At 42.5% G+C, this 23312-nt stretch overlaps 1 protein-coding gene across 4 annotated transcripts in view; it reads left to right on the top strand.

Moving 5' to 3' along the window:
• PDCD2 (programmed cell death 2) overlaps nt 1–23312 on the top strand; it is a 289253-nt gene that overhangs the window by 97608 nt on the left and 168333 nt on the right. For all 4 annotated transcript variants that reach the window (XM_044086050.1, XM_044086129.1, XM_044085975.1 and 1 more), the window contains one exon: nt 6202–6360. In XM_044086050.1, the coding sequence (XP_043941985.1) occupies nt 6202–6360 (159 nt within the window). The remainder of the gene's footprint in view (nt 1–6201; nt 6361–23312) is intronic.

Here is a 23312-nt window from a genome sequence, read left to right as displayed (position 1 = left end):
TGACAACAGACTGCACCTTAGAGGCAAAGGGGATCCACAGAACCAGGGATCCCAGGAACCCTTCTCAGAGAAGCCCTGTCAGCTCTCCTGAAGTGCTGCCCGGCTGTCCTGCTCTGGAGGCATCCGGGGGTTGACTCTCCCCACACCCACTAGCCTAGACCAGTATTACCTCAGATCAGTGGGTGTTAAACATAGTTTCCAGGGGTTACTTCTTACCCTATTTTCAGCCGTCTCCAGTTCAAACATTTCTCCCAAATGTTCCACACTGCTAAAGGGAGTTGGCCATTCTCGAGGTTCAAGACCTCCTTCAAAAAGCCATCCAGGAGGTCCTGATAGGACATAGAGAGTTGGGAACTTACTCTCCCTTCTTCTTGGTGCCCAAAAAAAACCAGGGACCTTCATCCCATTTTGGACCTCAGTGATCTAAACTTGTTGGTCAAGAAGTCAAAGTTTCAGATGGTCACTGTTCAGTCCATTCTCCCTCTTCTGTGCATGGACGACTGGATGTGGTCGGGTCTCAAGGATGCATACTATTATATCAAAATTGACAGATGCTCTAGGAGATTCCTGTGCTTTCGGCTAGGAGCCAACCACTACCACTTCAAAGCCCTGCCCTTTGGTCTCACCACAGCCCCCTAGGTGTTCACCAAATGCATGGCAGTGGTAGCAGCCCATCTCCGGCTGCAAGTTTTCCAAGTCTTTCCATACCTGGACTATTGGCTTATTATATCCCCCCACAAGGCATCAACTCACATTGGCCATGGATTACACTCTGCCTTTTTAAAGATCTAGGCATCACAGTCAACCTGCCAAATCCCATCTTTCCCCTTGTCAGAACTTGGAATTTATTGGGGTCCTTCTGGACACGTTATCAAAGACTGCAGCACTTCCCCTACATAGAGTCCAGATCATTCGGGACTAGGACAGTCAGTTGGTGGATCTAGTGTGTCCCACGGTCCACTTGATCTTGCAAGTGCTAGGTTCAATAGCAGTGGCAATCCAGCTGGTGCCACTAGCCAGATATCATTTGAGAGTTCTGCAGTGGGCCCTAGAGGTGCAATGGTCAGCTCAGTTTAATCCCATGACCGTCAGGATTTCCCAGGTATGCCAACATCATCTTGTTTGGTGGCTTCAAGCTCAGGATCCCGTTATAGGCAGACCCTTCTGTCTACCCCAACCCAAGGTCATGGTGACCACGGACACCTCCCTATTAGGGTGGAGAGGGCACTTTTGGGGAGGGATGGTTCAACGCACATGGTCCCCCTTCGAGACCAAACTGCACATAAATGTACTGGAGATGCGAGCAGTTCTTCTAACATTGCAAGCCTTCCAGGACTGTATCCCTCTTGGGACTATTGCAGTTCAAACAGACAACATGGTGGTGGTCTGGTACAGCAACAAACAGAGGGGAACATGGTCTTATCCTCTGTGCAGAGCGGCCATGAGAGTGTGGGAGTGGACGATGTCTTCCAGGCGCCACCTTCTTGCAATGCATATTCCCGGCAGTTCCAGCATGTTAGCTGACAAGCTCAGCAGATCTATCCTGACTCCTCACGAGTGGTCCCTGAACCCGTCAGTGGCATGGCAGATATTCGACCGCTGGGGTCTCCCTTGCTGTGATCCTTTTGCCTCTCCGGTCAACCACAAATGCAGCGACTACTTCTCCCTGACCCCCCCCCCAGTGGGGGAGTCACCCAGGGACACACTGGTTCACAATTGGCAGTCGGGGCTTCTATATACTTATCCTCCAATTCCTCTATCCCCAAAGTCTTACAGAAAGCCCGTTGCCTGATGTCTCTTCTCATCCCCATTGCCCCCTTTTGGCCTCGTCAGGCATTGTTTTACTTTGGTCTCATCTAACATATCCTTCCTGGGTATTAGATCCCACTCTGAATCTCATTTTCCATCCGTGCAGGCTTCCTCTTCCCAATCTCAAGTCTCTTCATCTGACCACTTGGTTCTTCCAATTCCAGTGATCCTATACCAGTCCAGGCTTTCTTCTCCAGTTAAGAGCATTATTTTGACCTCTCAAAAACCATCTACCAAGAAGGTGTATTCCAGTAAATGGAAGAGATTTTAACTTTGTGCCGAGCAGTGCAATTTAGATCCTTTTTCTGCCCCTATCCCCAACAGTTTGTTCTTAGCCTCTCTTTTTCAACAAGGGGCCAGTTTTCTCTACAATTAAACGCCAGTTGGCGGCTATCTTACTTCCATTTGAATGAAAGTCCCACTTTCTCTTAAAGACTGCGTAAGGCCTTCCTCAAAAGGATCTTTCTTCTCAGACCTCCTGTCAAGGATCCCTCCCCACAAATTCCTGTCTTGGAAGATTGCATTCTTGGTGGCTATTACTTCAGCCAGGAGGGTCTCTGAGTTGCAGGCTCTTTGCATTAAGCCTCCTTTCATGGTGTTCCATAAGGATAGGGTGTCTCTCAGGACCAATCCTTCGCCCCTAAAGTAGCCTCTGAGGCTAACCCTAACCAATCTATTTGGCTTCCTGTGTTCTTCCCCAGTTTTTCAAATAAAAGGGAATATAAGTTGCATTGCCTGGATGTCCGTAGACAGTTACATTTTTACCTCAAGGGGACTGAGTTTTTGGAAGTCCAATCAGCTCTTTGTTGCCTTCCTCAGGCAAGGAAAGGTCAAGCAGTTTTCAAGGTATCTATTTCTCGTCATATCGCCAGTTGTATTTCTTACATTTACCAAAGCAGACAACCGGAGCTTTCAGGGCCAGTTAAAGCTCACTCTACTAGGGCTGTAGCCACGTCATCTGCCTTTTTGTCAAAAATTTCTACCGATGAGATTTTCTTCGCTGATGCTTGGTCTAACCCCTATACCTTTGTTTCACATTGTAAGTTGGATTTGGTATCTAGGAACAGATCATCCTTTGGTTCCTGTGTGCTCTAGCATATCCTTCCTTGACGCCTCCCAGGGTTCATAGTAGTTGGGGACTCTGACCCATCCATGATCAATAATGACACTGACAGCATCAGATAGGGTTATGTATTTGCTTACCATAACTTGGAATCTGTGCTATCCAGTGTCATTATTCATCACCTTCCGCCTCCTAGAGATCTGAGAGTTTTGGAGGGATGTCACCCTTAGTTTTTTCATAGACAGTTTGTTTTTCTCACTTCCTCCTTTCTCTCTATCCAGAAAACTCGATCTGAGGGTTGTGGGTAGCGAGGGATCTTGGGTAAAGGAGGAGCTTGAGCTCAGGAGTGGTCTTCCTATTTGCTGGCCCGGATATGAGGTCGTATTCAAGACCCATCCGTGATGAAAAATGACACTGGATAGCACAGATTCCAAGTTAAGCAGGATACTGCATATAACACTGTCCTGTTTAGTTAAATACATTCTAATGACATTCAGTATGTGGATTGGACACACTCTAAACTGGCCATAGTGTGAGTGTGTGGTATGGAAAAACTGTGGCAAGGCTAGCCACCCAATGGTGTGAACCTTAGCTGTAGCTTGCCAGTGACACCCAAACCCCAAGTGCAAAAATAGAGAAAGGGCTTGTGGAAGGATGGATTACTAGCAGTAATAACTCTCTTGTGCCTTGAAAGGCTTTGGTTCTGAAATGCTGATATTTTGGGAAGGCAGGAAGCCCCGATGAAGAGATCTGACAATTCTGTATTGCTCTTTATAGTCTTAACACAATACTTTAAATTTCTGGAAAGCCACATTTTGCATTGTAGCTTTGTGACTGGAGCCTTCACTTTCGTTTTGGGAATAAAATTAGTGAATTATTGGAACTGAAACACTTACCTCAAATGTCTCTTGCATCCTTCATTCACTAACTTCATAAGGCTGGTCATAGTAAGCACTTTAGTAAATGAAGTTTTAAGGCATGCAACTTTGGTTCATTTAATACTTTCATTGTTAAAGGTTTATCGTGGTAAGGCAGTGTTTTTGTTAGTGATGGAATACGCAAGCACTAAATAAAGCTAGTGAGTAAATGAAGTTGTAGACATGGTTGATCAGCACTAAATCTTCATTCACTAATTTAATCTTGGTGATTGAAGTTCTGTCAGGAACTGAACTCACAAGCACTTCAAGTTAATGAATGAAGTTGCAGTGCTTATTGTGCAGGTTCGCAATTCCATTCATTCCCCAATTATTTCACAGACCAGTTCACAGGCAAGGAAATGGTAAAATCCTGCATCTGCTGTCCCCCATGTCTGCTTGTTCCTGAAATTTACTGCTGGAAAGTGGGATTTCTAAGTGTACATCTTTGTCCATATAAAAGACTCTTGGCATAGGTGAAAGATGTGCGCTTTGAAATCAGTTGTGAAGGACAAGATAAAAATTACTTGTGAAGGACTAGTTGAATATTCCTACTTTGAAAGGTGCAGTGGTGCTCATTCAGGGAATCTGAATAGAGGGAAGGCAGGACACCACAGTTTTGTATATTTGCAGGTATTTATTGATCGTCTTCTACCCAGTCAGACTTTCCTGGTAATCAAATTTTCAGTGGCGGCCCAGGAAGAAAAGCTCCAAATTATTAGAAAACATTTTAAGAACAAAGGCTTCCAAAAATATCTGCAGTTTAAATAAGTATAACTAATTAAACATAATATAAAAACATTAGTTAAGAATTGATACAAGGTATATGATGGGTATGAATTCCACAACTTTGGTAGAATGAGGTGGATTAAATATCGCTTTTGACCATTGAAGGACTCAAAAAAAACTTGGTCGCATACAAAACCCTATTACAGCATGCACACACATGATGGGTACAAATTGTAAAATGTTGTTGTTTGGCCATTAGATATATTCATTGTGTATAGTATGGTCATCCTATATTAGTATGTAAAGAAGGTTTTGGAGAGAGTGTGTGTAGAAAATGATGTAAAGTGGAGTGATGAAATGGATTAAGGAATGGGGGTAGAGAAGGGGGAAGGGGAGAGAATATATACTGGTGTTTATTACTAACTGATTATTAATGCATCACCCATTAATAACCAAAGTTCAATCCGCCCTACTAAATAAGAGGCATGCTTTAACAGAATAGCTAAATTTGCAGCTAATGCATCCTAGTTTACTCACCACTGCTTAACACCAAAGAAACTTAACTGGTTAGAATTACATCACCTTCTAGTCATTCAGCTCAAAACTGATCACAGAATAGTACACACGCCACACTCATGCCGTGCTCTACAAAACTTTCTCAAGCACTACTCCCCACTATGTTGCCTTTGCTCAGGTAATCGGATCCTACTAGCAACTTCCAAATCCCATAATACAGCTGCAGACTCAATATGCTTAGCCTGTGTCACCAGACAGTGCAACTCCCTGCCTGTCCAATAAAACAGGACAACTGTGTATCTAGCTTTAAGCACAGCCTAAAACAGTACATAAACTTATCCTGGCTCTGTTTTTTTTCATACCCTGACTAACATTTTTTTTCTCTGTCAGATCACTGTAGAGTAGCATGAATAGCTGACTCTTCACCTCTCCTGTCTTATCCTGTAAATGTAAATCTTGTCTACATTTATAACAGTATATTGCTTTTCATCACTTCTGTGTAAATTAAATGTGTATATTTCTGTATATGTAAATGCAATCTGTTTATTTTATAGTACTTGTACAGAAATCAGATTGTATTAATAGTTGTCTGGATTGTATTACTCTTTACATGATTCCAAAACCCCATTTCTACTGATGAGCTGAAATTCTTTTTTGTCTATAAAATTTGTAACTTTAATGGAGCTTTTCTCCCCCCGGCCTCCGCTGAAAATGAGCCAGAGTGCGTAGTCGTCTGACCATCCTCGTAAACAAAAGGCAAATAATTATTTTGTAATCCTGTTTGAAATCTTGCATAGACTTCTGTGCTGGTCATACTTGCCTCACTATCCAGTGTAATGTAACTGAACTACTACAGTGCATTCTGACTTTGTGGTACTCTTGGAGCCTGTCTTGTATTACAGCTTTGTTTGACTTGTGCATGTCATTTGTGTAGTCTGCATTAAAGTGACTTCATAACTTGCCTCTTCTGACAGGATTTGTAATGTGCTTAACAGAATGCTGGAACTCAGCAATTTTTGGATTGTGTATATTCCATTGTTTTTCTGTAATAATTTGTTAGCATAGACTGTTAGTATCTTGCAGGCTCTGAACAACTGTGTATAAACTATCTTAGTGAATTAGTGAGCCATCTGTCATCTGTGAACCTAACTTGTTGGAATCTGTCTGCAGGTGGGTCTAAGGAAACCGGTGTCAGTACCTTCCTATTTCCTGAGAATGAGCTGGTGGTGGAGCCTGAGGAAATGCAGCCTGCGACAGATCCAGAACGCGAACCAGAATCTAGTACAGAACCAGCAGCCCAGCTAGCAGTGGACAACATTACTGTGCCTGGTAGGTAAAATTATGCAACCATCTCAGTGGTATGTACCTTATAAGACCAATGTTTTTGCCTTTTAATTTCTCCAAGTCTTTTGGGTGTATTTATTTATCTATTTCCATTTGTTTACAGGGAAAGTCTGACTGGGCCTAAAATAGATCATTTTCAGCAGAGGCCTGTGGAGAAAAGCTCCACAGTGATCCAATGTAATAACAGAACAATATTCATGTAAGGTACATAATCTGTTTTTAATGCCATGACTGGAATGAATCCCATTCATAAGTCAAAGTATGACTAAAGTTCATGAAATTAGTATTATTTCAGTCTTTGATGTTAGCCAAAAGTGCTCTTCACAGCACCTGCAATGTGCCCAGTAATGACTCCTCCTGCAATTTGTACGGAGTTGCATGTATTGGTAACCTAGCTAAATATGGCTGTAGATTCTTTTATAAGACTCGTTGCTCCTACTGTTATTGGGACTGTCTGGGTAACCTTCCACATTGCCCTCGTTTCTGACTGCAAATCTTGGTATTTTATGACTTTGTCTCTCCCTGTATGCAAGACACTGTACTTGCTGGTTGTAGCAATTTTAATGGTCAATGCTACATTTGTCTTCTTTTCATGTACTGCTGTATTCTATTTTCTCACATCTGTTTTTTGAACCGTTGGTAACGGGTGATCCCATGTGATATAACCTTCATCATTTTCTATAATGCTTTGTGGCTAATGTTCCCAATGATTTTCATCTCTTTCAGTGTTATGTTTGCACAATCCCCAATGCAGCAGTCTTGCAGCATTATTATGCCTTTCAGCATACAGTTATTTTGCAATTATATTGCAACCAGCAACAAGATGTGTAACTGTTTCCAATTCTGTTTTACAAAACTTACATTTGTCTGTTTCTCCCATACTTTCAATGGACTTTGTAAAACAAGATGTGCGTAGTCCACTGTCTTGGGCCACCAATATTAGCCTTTCGTCTTTAGGTTTAAATTCACATCTGCTTAACCACTCCTGCGTTCTATACTTGCAACTATATCTATGCATTTTCCAAATTTATTGCCTTCTCATCTGATCTTTTACCTTATTTTCTCTTTTCTTTTTTTTTTTTGGCACATTCATTTGCCTGATTTTTATCTACTTCTGGTTTGATTTCCATTCCCGCTTGATGCCGATATGCTTCTGCTAAACTAAGCAGGGAAGTTGTCTTAGACTTGTTCTCCTCATGTTTCAAAACTTTCATTGCATTTGTGTCTTGTGAGGTCAACAGAAATGTATGCAGTCTTACAACTGCAATTTCAAAGAGGCCCATACCTCCTTCATAACAGGGAATGGATAGTCTTGATATACACTGATTTTTGTAAATCATTTGAGCATGAACTCTCCTTGTTTTCCTGTCCAACATCTTTTGGGGCCAGTCAGTCACTCCAAAACTGTAAGGACAGGAAAAGCAAATTGGTTTATAGCTTGGACTTTGTTTCTAGATGTCAATGCTGTTTTCAGTATTAATTTTAGTCTTCTGAAATATTCCTTACCAAGTTTTATTCACATTTTTCATGTTTTATTGTTGATCCTTCATCAGTTCCCAAATATTTATACACTCCCTCTTCCTCAAGTTCTTCTGTATCACATTCCTGTCCCAAACTGATGTTTTCTTGGTGCTCCAGCTTTCCTGCTTTAAAAGTTGCTTTTGCACATTTATCGAGAGATGACATTCTTATATCTGAAAAAGTTTTGATCATCTCATCTGATGAACTGTACAGTTTTAAATCATCCACAAACAGAAGATGGCAAGTCTTTACACTTTGTTGTTTTCTGGGAGCCAAATTGTAGCCATGACGTAGTCTGTTAAGCAGGCAGCTTAATGGGTTAAGGGCAAGGCAAAAGAGCAGCTGTGATGGGAGAGTCACCCTGGAAATATCCCCCTTTGAATTTTTATCCCTAGAATAATAATTTGTCCTTTTATCATGGCTTAATTGCAAAGTGGTTTGCCACTGTTTCATGGTCGCTGTAATGTAATCAGTGTAGGGTTTATGTTGTACATTTTAAATACGTTTTTATTTTATCAATGAATGTGGGATACTGTCAAATGCTTTTTTGTAGTCTCCGTGCCATATTCAGATTCTTCCCTTTTTACAGTTCTCTATTATGATTTTAACAACACAATGATCCTTTGTTCCATTTGACTTATTACCCTTTTATGTTACCCTGAGTTTTCTTCTAAGTGACTAGAAACTCTGGCATCAATTGCAGTCTGTAGTTTGTGTCATCGGAAGGCAAGTTATTGGTCATTGGACTATAGTTTTTAGGGTAGCTTGCAGGTCTTCTCTTAAGTAGAAGCATTGTCTTTCCTGTTAACCAGGTTGGTGTCTGTTCTGGGTGCGCATACAAATAGTTCTTACTTATGGCTAAATCTTCATGTAAAGCTGTTACTTTTTCAGCCAGAAGTTAGGTATTGCTGGGCCTGGGGTTTCCAATTAGGAGCTTTTCTTAACTTTCAGTCTCTTTGGTCGTTACTTCATTTAATTTCATATCCTGTACATTTGAACTTTTTCTTTCTTTTACTACTTCTATCCATTTAGTATCTTTGTTATGCTCCACAGGACCTTCATAGGTATTTCTCCAAAGTGCATCTTATTTCTTCCTTTCTTGGTGGTGGTTAAATTCCTTTTGCCTTGTTTCCCAGTTCTCTATAAAACTTTTGAGTCCTCAGTAAATTACTTGTGTTGTATTTTTTCTTTGTATTTCTCTGTATATATTCCGAGTTTTTCTGCCTGTGCTGATATTTTTAGTTTATTTGCGATAATGCACAATAGAACCTGATTTGTTCTGATACTGCAGATTGCTTTTATCACATCTGTCTTTGAGTATTTTTGTCTCTTTACATCTTCTATAGTGGTCTTAATTGCTTTATAGTTTTCTCTGTTTGATACGTATATGATGGCATTTGATTTCTCCCCTTTTCCCTTGCTGACTGTGTCTTTATGGTAAGACTTCATCTGTTATTAGTTTAGCTGCACAGTATTGTATGCTATTTACTTTCTGCTATATCACATGGATCTCTATGAATCCTAATTACTGTGTTCATTTGTTTTATGTTTTTAACTTTTTGGGTTTTATTGACTTTATTTCATTGATCTTAATATGTCTGTCCATGTCTATTAAATCAAGCAACTCTTCTCTTAGATCATTTTCTTCTAATCTGAGATCACATTCTTTGTTCTCCATTTCCTTCTGGCATTCTGTAGAAAGTTCCACAGCATGTTCAGTTTCATCCTTTATCATCCCTTACTCTTTCATATGGAAACTTACTGGCCTATCACACCACAGCATTGACTTCATTATAGTTGCCACTGTTTCCTTTTCTTTCCTTTGCTGTACAACTCCAACTGAACTTTTATTCTGGTTTCCTATGGAAGGCTCCAAAGTGATCAGGTGTTTCCCGCTCCACTGGTTTCTCCTTAATTTGGGGTTCCATTACTCTGGCCTGCTGTGATGTTATCAAAGTTAGATTTTCTACACTAAATCCTTCACTTTGTAGGTAATGTAGGTAATCCATAACCTCACTTTCTGTTTATTTAACTTCTCCATTACTAATCCTCTTCTACTTTTCCTCTTTGTTTTCATATTTTTTGTATTGTAAAATGTTCCATATCTGAATGCCATATCTGAATGCCTTTGCCTGTATTTCTCTTAAAATGTCTTTGGTGCTGCTCTTTTAGTATTGATTAGCGTTGCTTTTTCATTTGCATAAATATTGCACCATATTAAATCTCTCTCCTTTTCCCATGTCCATATTTCTTCTTCAGATGTCTCCTGCCCCTCCTGTTTTTCTCACTTGGGGGACTTGTTATTCCATCATGCTGTGATCTAACCTGTGTTAGACTTTATACACTATATCCTTCACTTTTTGCAGGTATTCCACAACTTAAACTTCCACTTGGCGTTCTCCTTTGCTTAAATATTGCACCATATCAGATCTCTGTTTCCCATGTCCATATTTCTTTTTATACCTTTCAAAAATCTCTTGATTTTGTTTTTATATTTTCTGTATAGCTTTAACAATTGTGTAATAATTGTTGCTACATGTCGTATGGAAAAGTATTTTATGGATGGTATTGTGACATTCTTTAGATACGTTTTTAAATCTATCTTGTATGTTTGCTTCTTTGTTTTCACTGTTTTTAATTTAATTATCAGTGTCCAGTAGTTTGGCTACTTTGCTGAAACACAGCTTGGCATGGTGGTGCAGCATTTGAAGTTGATGCATTGCAGATGGTAGTTCTCTAGTTCACTTCGCAGCCTGGATGCCTTCTGTGAGGAGTCTGTCTTCTCTGTGCTTGGGTGTTTTTTTTTTTTTTTTTTTTTTTTTTTTTGACAAATGCTCTGGGTTACTTCCATGTCCCACAGACATGCCATGAAGTGATTTTTATGATCTCCTAAATGGTTTTAATAACGTTTGCAGGGTGTGTTGTAAGCTGACTTTTCTGCTTGCACTTACTGCTCGATACCCTTGTGACCCTGACAAGGATTAAGTAGGTAATGGAGAATTTGCACTAATTTGTTGTCTCCATTGTAATGAGTGGAATGGTGGTTTACACTAGATTTTAGTTTTGCACACCTATGATAATGGAAAGGGAGTCTGGAAGCAACGTTACTACCCAGAATCTAGTAAGGAGGGGCTGGAACAGTTATATTTGAAGAAGCCCAGGAGTCTGTTGCACACATACTTATCAAAAGTAAACAAATAGCAAGAAAAAGAACAAATCAGCCTGATGGCCCATGTGGTGGAGGCAGAGTGGCCAGAGAATTTGCAGAACATTTCTAGTATAAATAATGCAATAAAGATGAAAAAAATCTTATTGGAGTCTTTAGTTTTTGTCATATATAGTAAAATAAAAGTTAATTTCAAGAGGTTATCCATGGTACCAAGTACATCAAAAAAACAACTGAGGCTTCCAATGATCTTAAGCAGACATTGAAAGCCACGGATAACTACAGATCTTTACTTATATCAGGAAGTTTCCCAAACATTGTTCTGAACTCTTTCAAAATGACATTGCGTACTGTGATCAGGGGATATCAAAAATGTACTAGCAAACAAATTCAGTGCCAACTTCACCCTAAGAAATGTATGTATTAAACCTCCCATATAACATATGTTGTTGTTTCTTTTGGCTTTTCCCGGTTAGGGGACGCCATAGTGGAACTCCGGTCCGCTAATGATTGGTAGTTGATTTTTACATGCCGAGTTACCAGCCCTGACACTCAACCTTCAACGAAGGTGCGCCCATTCACTCATGTCTCCACGCAGAAGATTCTCTAGTTGAGAATCGAACCAGACAGCGTCTTACTGTGAGGCGACAACATAACATATGTAAGCACCTAAAATCCTTGTCACCTCAATAGGACACTTGGGAAAAGCATGTTCCAAAACAAAAAAATGCATTATTTATGGGACCTGATAACTGCTCATGGAAATTGCACTTTAAAAAAGGAAAATTTGAGCCAGAGGATGGGGGTTGGGGATGGAAATCACTGAGCAGAATGGCTGCTCTGAGTATCTGGTGGTGGTTTTCTCCTTGCATTTCTTATATTAAGAATACTGTATGAATACCAGATAATTTTAACCTTTGAATCTGGTGACTCCATACACAGCACATTTTTTGTCTTTATGGTTTGACTGAGACAATATATAGTGCTCAGCAAATATTGTTTGTACACAGTCAGGAGATCAAACAATCCGACTTGCTTGCACTGTTAGACGGTAAGAGGGGAAAGGATTGCCCAGGAAGGTCACGGAGACCAGACAGGACACATCAAAAGGCTTCTATCATTAGGAGAAAAATGTCTGTGTAAGTGGGAGATGCATCTCTGGTTATATTCTTCTAAACATACAGGACTTTGTATTGCCTGGTAATACCTTTGAGGTTTCAATAGCAACACACCAAAGACCGTTTCACTGGGGAAGCGGTATATTGGCTCTGTATGAGCAGGATAGAGGTGCCCATTATCTAGTGCAGTAACTTATGTACTGCTGGGGATTGCCTGCAATACACATTTGTACCATTAATGTGTTCAGAGTAAGTACTAGGCTAGCCAACCTAGGGCCATTTTAAGCCTAGCCAGTTTTCCTTTTGGTGCTCAAATTAACTTATCCCATTTGGGTAGAGATTGGCTTTACCCGTCCTACAGTCGATGATTATATGTCACCCCTAAAGAGAATAACTTGGATCATATAGATGGTTTGAGGGAACCTATGCTGGAGTAAATCATTTAGAAGCTGCTTGTGTCCATTAGTTGTACAGGGGCAGTTGTGGCATAAATTTTCTGTTTCCCATCCATAGATTCAAGTTGCACTTGAATATGGACAGGGATGAAATTTGTTTTATGTGGCTGGGGAGTGTGTTCCAAAGCAGTGGTATCCTCTGTGAGATATTCCTGTCCCTCCAAACCATTCTGTTGATGCAGAAGAGGTTTAGATTTCTAGACCTGAGTATTTCTGATTAGCTAATGTACAGTGAATCAGTCAGTACTGGGCTTGGAGGATGCCTTGTGTGCCAGACCCTGGTCACCTGTTAAGCAGTCTGTAAGATATCAAGCATAGTATATGATATCCATCTGCCACAAGTGTGCCATTTTGTGACGTAGGCTTGTGGTCTCATGTTGCTTCTTCAAAATACTCTGTTCTTAGTTTATAAATTCATCTCTCGTGTCGCTGGAAAAGAAAAAAATTTCAGCTTTTGAAAATAATTACATGCGCCCTTTAAACAGCTGCACTGTTTTGTTTGCAAAATCAGTGTTCACAAACAGCAGTATGGGGAAATCTGCTTTTATATTACAAGTTAGTACTGAGTGTATATTCCATGTGACAGACATAAACTTGCATTTCTCGTCATTTTATGTATTTGTCATTCCCTACCTTTACTGAAGTAAGTGTATAGGCAGCTGCAATGAACATTCCTTTGCTGCTGCTTAAAGGTTGTGGTGACAGTGAAGCTCCTGAACTATACCTTCAGTTTTGTTTTCAGAAGCACTTTGTAGTAGACTGTGCCTGTTCTTTGTAGCAATGATTTATTTTTCTTTGGTCTTTTTAAGGTGTCACTTCCTCAATGTATGGTTTATAGATCATACCTCTGATCTGACTCTGCTGCATACCACAGACTTATGGATCCAACTCTCAAACTCCTCCTTCTACCCATAATGTCCTAGTTGGCCTACAATATCTCAGATCATTTTGCCACCATCTTGCATGAATGTGAATCCTCTCTCAGGATCTTAGAGTTAGATTTTTTTTTTAGAATTAAGAGTAGTTTTTCTACTTCATTTGTCCTATTTTCAGTCACCTTTTTTGCTATCCTCCCTGTACTTTTTTATTGGTAGTTTCTTCTGTTAGATCTTCCTTTTACCCTTATTGGTAGTTTCTTCTGTTAGATCTTCCTTTTACCCTTATTGGTAGTCCCCTGCATACTACTGTTGGTACCTGTCAGTTCTGCTCTTCCCACCCTGTTTAAGGCTGTCCTCCCTACAGTAGTTGGTAGCTCTTTTGTTTTTTGCTAACTTTCTTTCTTTATTTAAATAGCTAAATAAATAAAATTTAGTGATTACTCTTTCTGTCTATATTAGTAATGGCTGAAAAAATGACCGGCTTTAAGAAATGCTCTTCCTGTGAGTGCAAAATTCCAAATTCTGATGCTTACAAGGAGTGTTTATTGTTGAGTGGCACATCTTTCCACTGATTTGTTCTGTTTCTGCCACGTTCGATCCTAGAGCTATTGCAGATAGGAGAAATGAAATTGTTCTGAAAGAACTGCTGCCTCTGTCTTCCTTTTCTGCTTCAGGGACTCAAACCCCCCAATAAACACCTTAAGGCTTTTTTGGAATCAAGGAAGAAATCCCCTAGTCCATCTCCAAAAGCCTGTTCTTTCTCTGTGGCTTCTTCAAAGCCTCCTAAAAAGATCTGAAGAACTTTGGATACGACGTCTTCAGATCTTAAAAAGAAAGCATCTGAACCTAAATACTCTGGTCCAACTGTCATCTTGGTGAAGTCCCCAAACAGATCCCAGATCCTAAGACCTCTGATCTGTACCAAAGTCTCCATGAGCTTGCTCACCCAGGTTCACAGCTGATCTGTTATCCCCCTTGGCTCCATTCCCCTTTTCTCAAACTACAGTGATGAGAGAATAAAGGCTACAGTCCACTACTACTTCCATGAGATCCTCCAGAAGTCTTTGAGGTTGATGTGGATAGAATGAGGAGGAAGTTCCTCTGAGCACAGTTCCAGATGGGGGTTATTCCTTCTCCATCACCCATTGGATTTGTGAGCCTTCCTTCCCCTTTCATCTAGTCTTATCTCCTCCTCTGATCTGTCCTATGCCTTCAGAGCCTTGGAACCAAGAACCCAGAGAGAGTCTGTGTCTGATCTGAAGACAGCCAAGTCTTTGACTCTGACAGTTTCCCTGAATAGTTCCGTCTGTGAACCGTAGCCATGGTGCCGAATCTGGGGGCCAGGGTCTATTCAGATGTTGTCAGAGCCATCTTTGCCCCTCATTTCTTCAGTACACGGACAGCTTGGGTCTGGCTCCCTCATCAAGACACAGATCAGGGCAGGGTTGTCACTTGGCTGCTTTGGCGGTTTCAGCACTGGTGTGGCCGGGCACGACTTCTCCTTGTCTGTCTACTTTCAAGGTAGTGGAGAGGGACTTATATCGCCCAAAAGATCTGATCTCTCTCTTTCTTGGGTCCTATACCTATTCCTCCTGAGGGTCCAAGCTCTGATACCATTAATATTCCATAGGGACAGTCACTGCCAGCTAGTGTTCAGACAGCTTCCCAACAGGAAATTCCCCTCTCTTCCGATACTTCCCCAGGTCATCCCACTGAGTAAGTTCCCCGCTGAAGAACATGCAGAAGGAGGCATCTGGATTCCCTTATGGAATCTCTGAGGATACCGACTGAAGAAGAGGAAGGGTACCCCAGATATTAACTGGACAATGTCTCATTTGGTGACATCCTTGAGATACTTAAGCAAAAGAGTGGATGGTCTTCAGATACTCCCTCCCCAGAGGAGTCAGATTTTTTTGGAAGCTTTTGGTTCCAACCACTACATCTTGGGTGACTCCCCAGGCTGTGTCTGTCACTGGGCATGGAAGGAATTGGACTCTGTCAAACCAGTTCCCTGACACCCAGGTAAAATTTTGGCACCACTGAAGGACAGACCCCATTGGAGCAAAGAAATCTCTGTTGATGCTATGGTTGTGGTGGCAGCCACAAAAAGGAGCTAGTTGAGCAAATAAATCTCTGTTGATGCTATGGTTGTGGTGGCAGCCACATAAAGAGCTAGTTGAGCAGAACTCTTCTGTCCATCCCCATAATATGGAGTCGGGGGCATTGGACAAGTTTGGGAAAAGTGTATTTACTTCAGCGACCTTTGCTTTGAAGTCCCTGAATTATTTAGCTCACTTTACTAAACTGCAGTGGGATTTGACCAAGGAGCTCTCCAGATCCCTCTCGGAGTCCATGTTTGTGGAGGACTATGAGATGACCTTCACAACTGACCACTCTATTATCCTTTTCCAGTGCATCCATGAGGTTGATATCCCATGCTGCAGAGGATACCTCATGGGCTGCTTGTTCTGTCATTGCCATACAGAGACCTGCCTGGATGTGGTTATGTGATTTTTGTGGAGCCTTTTAAGGTTTCTTTAATCAGTGCTTCCTTTGGAATGTCCTTGTCTGGCCCTTCTGTTAAAGAAACACTTTCCTGCAGTGAAGAGTAAGGATTGACCCTATCCGCTGTAGGGACGCGATTTTCTTCCCATCAAAGATGGGGCAAGAAAATGTGGTTCCATAAATCTTGGGGGTCCTTCCAGGTTCCACGCAGGAACAACTGCTCCAGGGGGAGGGGGGGGGTTCAAATGGAAGACGCCATCCTTGTGGCAGAGCAGGCCCGCAAAATTAGGGTTTCTAAGACTCCTTCCCAGATGGACCCTTTCAGCAATCCTGAAGGATTACCCAATTCTAGAGGTAGTCAGAGGGCACTTGTCCCTTGCACCTAGATGACTGGGCTTCAATCACGAAAGATACTTGGGTGTCCAAAATAATATCCAGAGGCTATTTCATACCATTTTTCCAGATTCCACTGACAAAAAGATGGAAGCTTTCTGACGTCCCACCCAGTCGGAAAAAAGCAGCAGCTCAAGAAGTTCAAAAGCTGCCGAACAAAAGGGTCATCCAGGAGGTCCCATCAGACCATATAGAATTCAGAAATTACTCAAGGTGCTTTATTGTGCCAAAGAAGACAGGGGACTGGAGACCAATTTTGGATGCAAGTAACCTAAACTTATTTATGAAGTCAAGAGTTCCGAATGGTCACAGTTCTGTTTATCCTGCCACTGTTGCACAAGGACAATTGGATGTGCTTTAGTCAGTGTTCAGGATTTGTACTATCACATCAAGATGAACAGATGCTCCTGAAGATTCCTGTGCTTTCGGCTGGTGGAAATCACTAACCATTCAGAGCCTTGCCCTTTGGTCTCAACACAGCTCCCAGAGTGTTCACCAAGTGTATAACAGTGGTGGCAGCTCACCTAACACTGCAGGGACTCCCAGTGTTTCCATAGCTGGATGACTTACTTCTCTCTCTGCCCCACCAAAGCATCTCTTAGAACAGTCCAGGGACTATTTGCTACAAATTTGTCAAAGACCAGGCATTTCAGTCAATATCTTCAAATCAAAGCTACAGCCAGTGTAGACACTGGAGTTCACGGGGCCTCAGTTGAACACAGTAAGTGTGATTGCCGCTTTCCCTCATGTGGATACAGTCAAGCTTCAGGTTCAGCATATTTTTCACTGTGCTTCAGCCAAACTGGTTATTCAGGCTGTAGGTTCGATTGTAGCAGCCATAACCTTAGTTCCCCTGGCACATAACTTTATGCGTGTTCTCAAGTAGACTCAAGCTATTCGGTGGTCCTTTCTGCAACACCCTGTATCTTTCCCTGCCAAACATACCACAGTATTCAAAAATAATCTTTGTTGATGGATTCATTTGGATGAGATTTACAGGGGCCGTCATTGTATTCTTCCTACCCCAGTGGCCACGGTAACCATGGATGACTCCCAGTTGGGGTGGGGATGAGGCATTTCTTGAGATGGACAGTCCAAGGCACATGGTCCCCAGGAGACCAATTTGCACAACAATGTCTTAGAGATGAGAACGGTTCAATTCAGACCATTCAAGATGTTCTTCCTCTTGGTACTGTTGTGATATAAACCAACATCATGTCTGTCGTTTGGTACATCAACAAATGGAGGATCGCTATCTTACCCACTTTGTCAGGAGGCAGTGAGAGTGTGGCAGTCTATCTCCTCAACTGTTTTCTAGTAGCAATGCACATTCCTGAGAAATCCAACATATCTGATTGGATGGGAGATGGGAAATTCACCATGGGGATCATGTCAGTCGCCCTGCTAGACAGGGGTCCAGAGAAGTAAATATTGTGGGAAGAAATATCCAGGGAATTGTTATGGCTAGGCTTGTATAGGCCCTAGGGCCGATAGCCTAGTACCAACCTATGAACCTATTAACTCAGCAGGTCCATTTTGTTACCTCATGAGTGGTCTCTGTCAGTCAGTGGCAGAGAAGATTTTCCATCTTTGGGACCAATCTTGCTGTGATCTCTCTGCATCTCCCCACAACAAGTGCAGCATATATTTTGTTCTAACCTCCCCTCAGGGGCAGTCACTGAGAGAGAATAGTGTAGTCCACATTTGACTCTTTGGTCTCCTTTATGCCTATCCATCTTTTCCTTTGATTCCAAAGTTCTTACAGAAAACGCATATGTTGAACTCCATTGTCCTTATTACCCCCTTCTGGCATCACCACATCACATATTGGGATTCAGCAGTGTGGATATTCATCTCCTGTTGCCTGTAAACCGTGGACACTAAAGAAGGTGTTTTGTGCTCTCAAACAGCCACACGGTAGACATTGAATTTCATATCACAATAGTTTTGTTTTTTTGTTAGCTTAGTTAGTCAGGAAGAACAGGCAAGGATGTCAGCAGAGGAGTATGGCAAGCTAACAAGGAGCCAGCTGTCTATGTGCCAAGACAAAGGATTGGTGCATGCTAACCTGACTAAAGTAGAAATGATTGCAGCCTTAGTCAAAGCTGCATCACAGACCAGCAACCAAGAGGACAACCAGACTGGCTTTGGGGATGTACAGCTCTCAGAAAATGGACAGTTCAACCTTTCCACAGAGGACTTAAAATCCGTCTGGAGTTAGACTTTAACTGGAGGCCATATGGTTGGAAATGGATCAGCTGAGAGACTGCGGCATCTGGAGGCTAAAGAAAGGGAGAAACAGAAACAAATGGAATTAGACTCAGCAGAGAGACTGAGACATCTGGAAGCCAAAGAAAATGAGACGTAGAGGCAACATGAAAAGGAAATGCTGACTCTTTGCCAGGGTCATGGAGATAATGGGAAAGAGAGTAACCGAACCCCAGAAGCAATAAAGGTCAGTAAATTTCTTCCACAATTTGCAGAGGGTGATAATTTTGATAGTTTTATTCATATGTTTGAAAGGGTTTGTAAACGGTACAATGTTGACCAAGGTCTCTCAGTACGGTTCATGACCCCCTTACTCCATGGTAGAGCTGCAACTAAATTGTCTGATACTGAATGCTTAAATTATAATACAGCTAAAAATTGTTAGTTTAACACCTGAAGCTTATAGAAAAAAGTTTTGTAAGCATAGACACAAGACAGATGAAAGTGTGTGTGAATATATTGCTGAACTAAGCACTTTATTTCATAGGTGGGTGTGAGGTCACCACTTTGGTGAGGGAACAAGCCCTTAGCACTTTGCCTGAGGACATGAGAATCTGATTGACAGGGAGTGCAGGACCACAGATGGGTTGGGGAAGAGGGGAGACCTATACCTAGCAAGCAGGGCATCACTGCACAGGAAAGGGATGCACAGTGCTGCACATGGGTCAAAGGGAACCCATGGTGGGTAGCCTAAGCCGCCCCAACAGAGTCTGCCAGTAACCGGGGAAGCCAATAGTTCAGGTACATGGCCAGAATCAAGGGTTAAATGTTTAAATATAACCAGTGGGGCTATGTAGCATATAGATGTCCACTGAGGCAAGGTGGTGAACAAAAGGTGGGAGAGCCAGCAAGTGAGAGTGACGGAATGTCAGCAGCCAGTTTCCTGGAGACAACAAGGGTACTAGACTACCACAAGAGGTTGTATCCTGTCTTAGTAGATGGGGAAACGGGCCACTGCTAAAAGAGATACAGCCTGTGACCTAACCATTGTGAAGCCTGCCTGCCTTTGGCTAGGCTTCACCTTGGCTGGAAGGGTGGAAAAGAAAGCAAGCAAGTAGGTGTGTTTGAGGATATCCCTGCAGATGTCCTGATAGGGAATGATTTTGATAATACAGTACCTTGTGTGCATGCAGTCAGTCTTGGAGACGAGCATGTGGGTCTGTTAGCCTGAGGGGTACCCAGACAGATACCAAATGAGTCAGAGCCAGCACAAAAAAGACACTCGCAACATCATGGTTGAAGGGAAAAAAAAACATCCCAACCCCCAAACCGGTTTTGGCTTAATAGCCTTCTTCAGTGGAAGACGGACAAAAAACAAGCATTAGGACTACACAGGCCTTTATATATACCTATAGGCAGATGCCAAAAGACTTCCTATTGGGCAGTTTATAAATGTTCATTTAAACCAGGAGGGAAAAGCCCCCCTAGTTTAATTATCCATTTTTTTTTCCTTAACATTTAAGATATATTATGCCAACCAACTTTATTCCTGCAATTACCAGTAATCCAATCAATGACAGGAAGTCTAAATACTGCAGTATGATGTTTACAGGTATGTTTAAATAGGGCATTGGATTGCTTCTTGTGCCTTATTTCACTCGTATGCTCCGCTATTCTAAATTTGAGGGGTCTAGAGGTTTGGTCAACATTAAAACGCAGAGCATGTACAGGTAGCCAAATAAATTATCCAACTTGTACTGCAGTTGGCCAAAAATGAGATGTTAAAGACCATGGAAGTATTTTAGCTGCTGAATTCTTTGATTTTAACCCAGTGGCAGTGTGAACAATGACCACAAGGGACACATCCCACCAATATGTCACCAGTTAGTGTTCTTTGGATTAAAGCAGTTCCCCTATGGTCCAACCTTTTGTAGTGACTGAACAGGGAACCCAAAGTTCGGCACCTGCAGAAAGAAAAGGAGCATCTGTCCCCCAAATGTTCACACAATCTATTCACTGCCAACAAAATATTCCAGTGCCTATTGATGATCTGCATGAATGATTTGATATTCTCACTGAAAGTTGTAACAAATCTTTTTATTTGGTTCATAGAATTCAGAAGTTAAAATACTTAAATGTTAAGGAAAAGAAATGGATAATTTAAACTAGGGGGGCTTTTCCCTCCTGGTTTAAATGAACATTTGTAAATTGACCAATAGGAAGTCTTTTGACATCTGCCTATAGGTATTTATAAAGGACTGTCTAGTCCTAATGCTTGTTTTTTGTCGGCCTTCCACTGAAGAAGGCTATTGAGCCGAAACCAGTTTGGTTTGGGGGGGTTGGGATTTTTTTCCCTTCAACCATGATGTTATACGTGTCTTTGGCTCTGACTCGTTTGGTATATGTCTTGGACCATAGAGCCTTTGCACTTGCTGTACGTGCGAGTTGGACTGAGTTGGGGTACCCAGACAGACCGCACACTTGAAGCCAGGACTGATGAGGTAGCTGCTTCAGGGAGGGAGCTACCCTATGGCAAGGAGACTGAAGGTGAGCCACAGCTGCTGGTGGGTACTGATGATCCCTTGGACAGAGTGACTGCAAGGGCAGAGGTGAGTAGTAGTAACCAGACTAAAAGTGAAGCACCACTGTCAGAGGATACCAAACTTCCTGTGGAAGGGAAGCTGGGAAGAGTTGCAAAGAGAGTTGAGACCGGCTCGGCTCTCAGACCCTACATTACAAGGCTTGAGGGAGGTAGCCAGGGAGGTGTCTGATTCTCAAGGAAAGGGGGAATGTGTATACTGGGACAAGGGGTTACTGTATAGAGAGTGGACCCCTGAGGGGGGCTACAGTGTGAGAGAATACAGTAATTGATGGTGCTCAGAGCCTACCATCTGGCACTTCTAGCTATAGCCCATGACATTCCCTTTGCAGGTCATGTGGGCATAACGCATACCAAGAGACGTATTATGCAGAACTTTTATTGGCATAGGATTTCCAGGGATGTAACGGGGTACTGCAGGACCTGTGAATGGTGCCAACAAGTAGACAAGGCAGAAGACAAGGTGAAAACTCCTTTGGTGCCTTTGCCTGTGATTGAGGAACCATTTCAGAGGGTAGCTATGGATATTGTGGGGCCTCTGAGAACCCAGAGTTCCACAGGAAAGAAGTACATCCCTGTGGTTGTAGATTATGCTATCAGACACACTGAGGTAGCGGCTCTGTCCTCCATTGAGACAGAAAAAGTGGCAAATGCTTTGTTAAAGATTTTCAGCAGGGTAGGTTCCCCAAAAGAAATACTGACTGACAGAGGTATCAATTTCGTGTCAGACCTGCTGGCTTGTCTGTGGAAGCACTGTGGGGTGAAGCACCTAAAGACCACCCCATACCATCCACAGACTAATGGTCTTGTGGAGAGGTTAGACTCTACACTCAAGACCATGCTATGGTCATTTGCAGACCTGTTTGAGGGAGTGGGGCAAATATTTGACCCCTTTGTTTGCTTAGAGAAGTGCCCCAGGAATCCACAGGTTTTTCACCCTTTGAGTTGCTGTATGGACATAGGATGAGGGGACCTCTAGATATGATTCGTGTTGAGTGCGAGGGTGAGTGTGAATCCCACAAGGAGTCTGTGGCATATGTCCTAAACCTCAGGACAAGGCTCAGGGAACTCCTGGGCTTGGCCCAGGAGAACCTGGCAGAAGCCCAACAGCAGAGAGAGGTCTGGTATGACAGGAATGCTCGAGATAGAGAGTATGCTGTGGAGCAGCAAGTTATGGTTCTCTTTCCTGTCACACAACAAACTGCAGGCAGCTTGGGAGGGACTCTTCAAAGTGGTAAGGAAGGTCAGTGGTGATAACTACATGGTAGAACTGCTAGGCAGGAGGCAGGGGCACAAATTGTACCATGTTAACATGATGAAACCTTACCATGATAAGAGAGGCTTTTGTGCTGAGTATTTTTGGCAGGAGGAGGCTGAGTGGGATCTGGTGACTGATCTCTTCAGTGAGGCTCAGACTTGACACCTCCGTGGAAGGGGTAGCAATGTCCCAGCAGCTGTCCCCTACCCAGGTTCGAGAAATCCAAGCAGTGTTACAGGAGTTTGGGGGCATGTTTACTGGGAAGCCAGAGTACACCCACCTGGTGCAGCACCATATGGATACAGGACCCCAAAGGCCTATCAAGCAGGCCTCTTATAGGGTGCCTGAAGAGTCAAACTGACTGTGAGGGAGGAGATGCAGGAAATGTTAGAACTAGGGGTAATCCTTGAGTCCAGTAGTCCCTGGGCCTCCCCAGTGGTGCTGGTATCAAAGAAGGATGGCAGCACCAGGTTCTGTGTGGACTACAGGAAATTAGTCGCACAGTCAGATGCTTGCCTCATACATAGGACAGATGAAGCCCCAGAGCAGTTGGGTGGAGCGAAGGATCTTGCCAAGGGCTACTGGCAGGTGCCCTTGACTACCAGCGTTTGTGACTGCTTTCGGCTTGTAGGAATTCACAGAGATGCCCTTTGGGATAAAAACTGCCCCAGTGACTTTCCAGAGACTGGTAGATCGTATCCTAGCAGGAGATTTTGCACTTGCTTACCTGGATGATATTGCCATCTACAGCCGTTCCTGGCAAGAGCACCTTCAGCATATCATATCAGGGAGATGCTGGGCAGACTACAGAGGACAGGATTGACCATTAAGCCCAG

Source organism: Protopterus annectens, chromosome 1.part0 (assembly GCF_019279795.1).
Source record: "Protopterus annectens isolate FY-2018-M chromosome 1.part0, PAN1.0, whole genome shotgun sequence".
Classification (NCBI taxonomy): domain Eukaryota; kingdom Metazoa; phylum Chordata; order Ceratodontiformes; family Protopteridae; genus Protopterus; species Protopterus annectens.
Note: the sequence above shows the minus strand (reverse complement) of the source record. Positions and strands in the feature narration are given on the sequence as shown.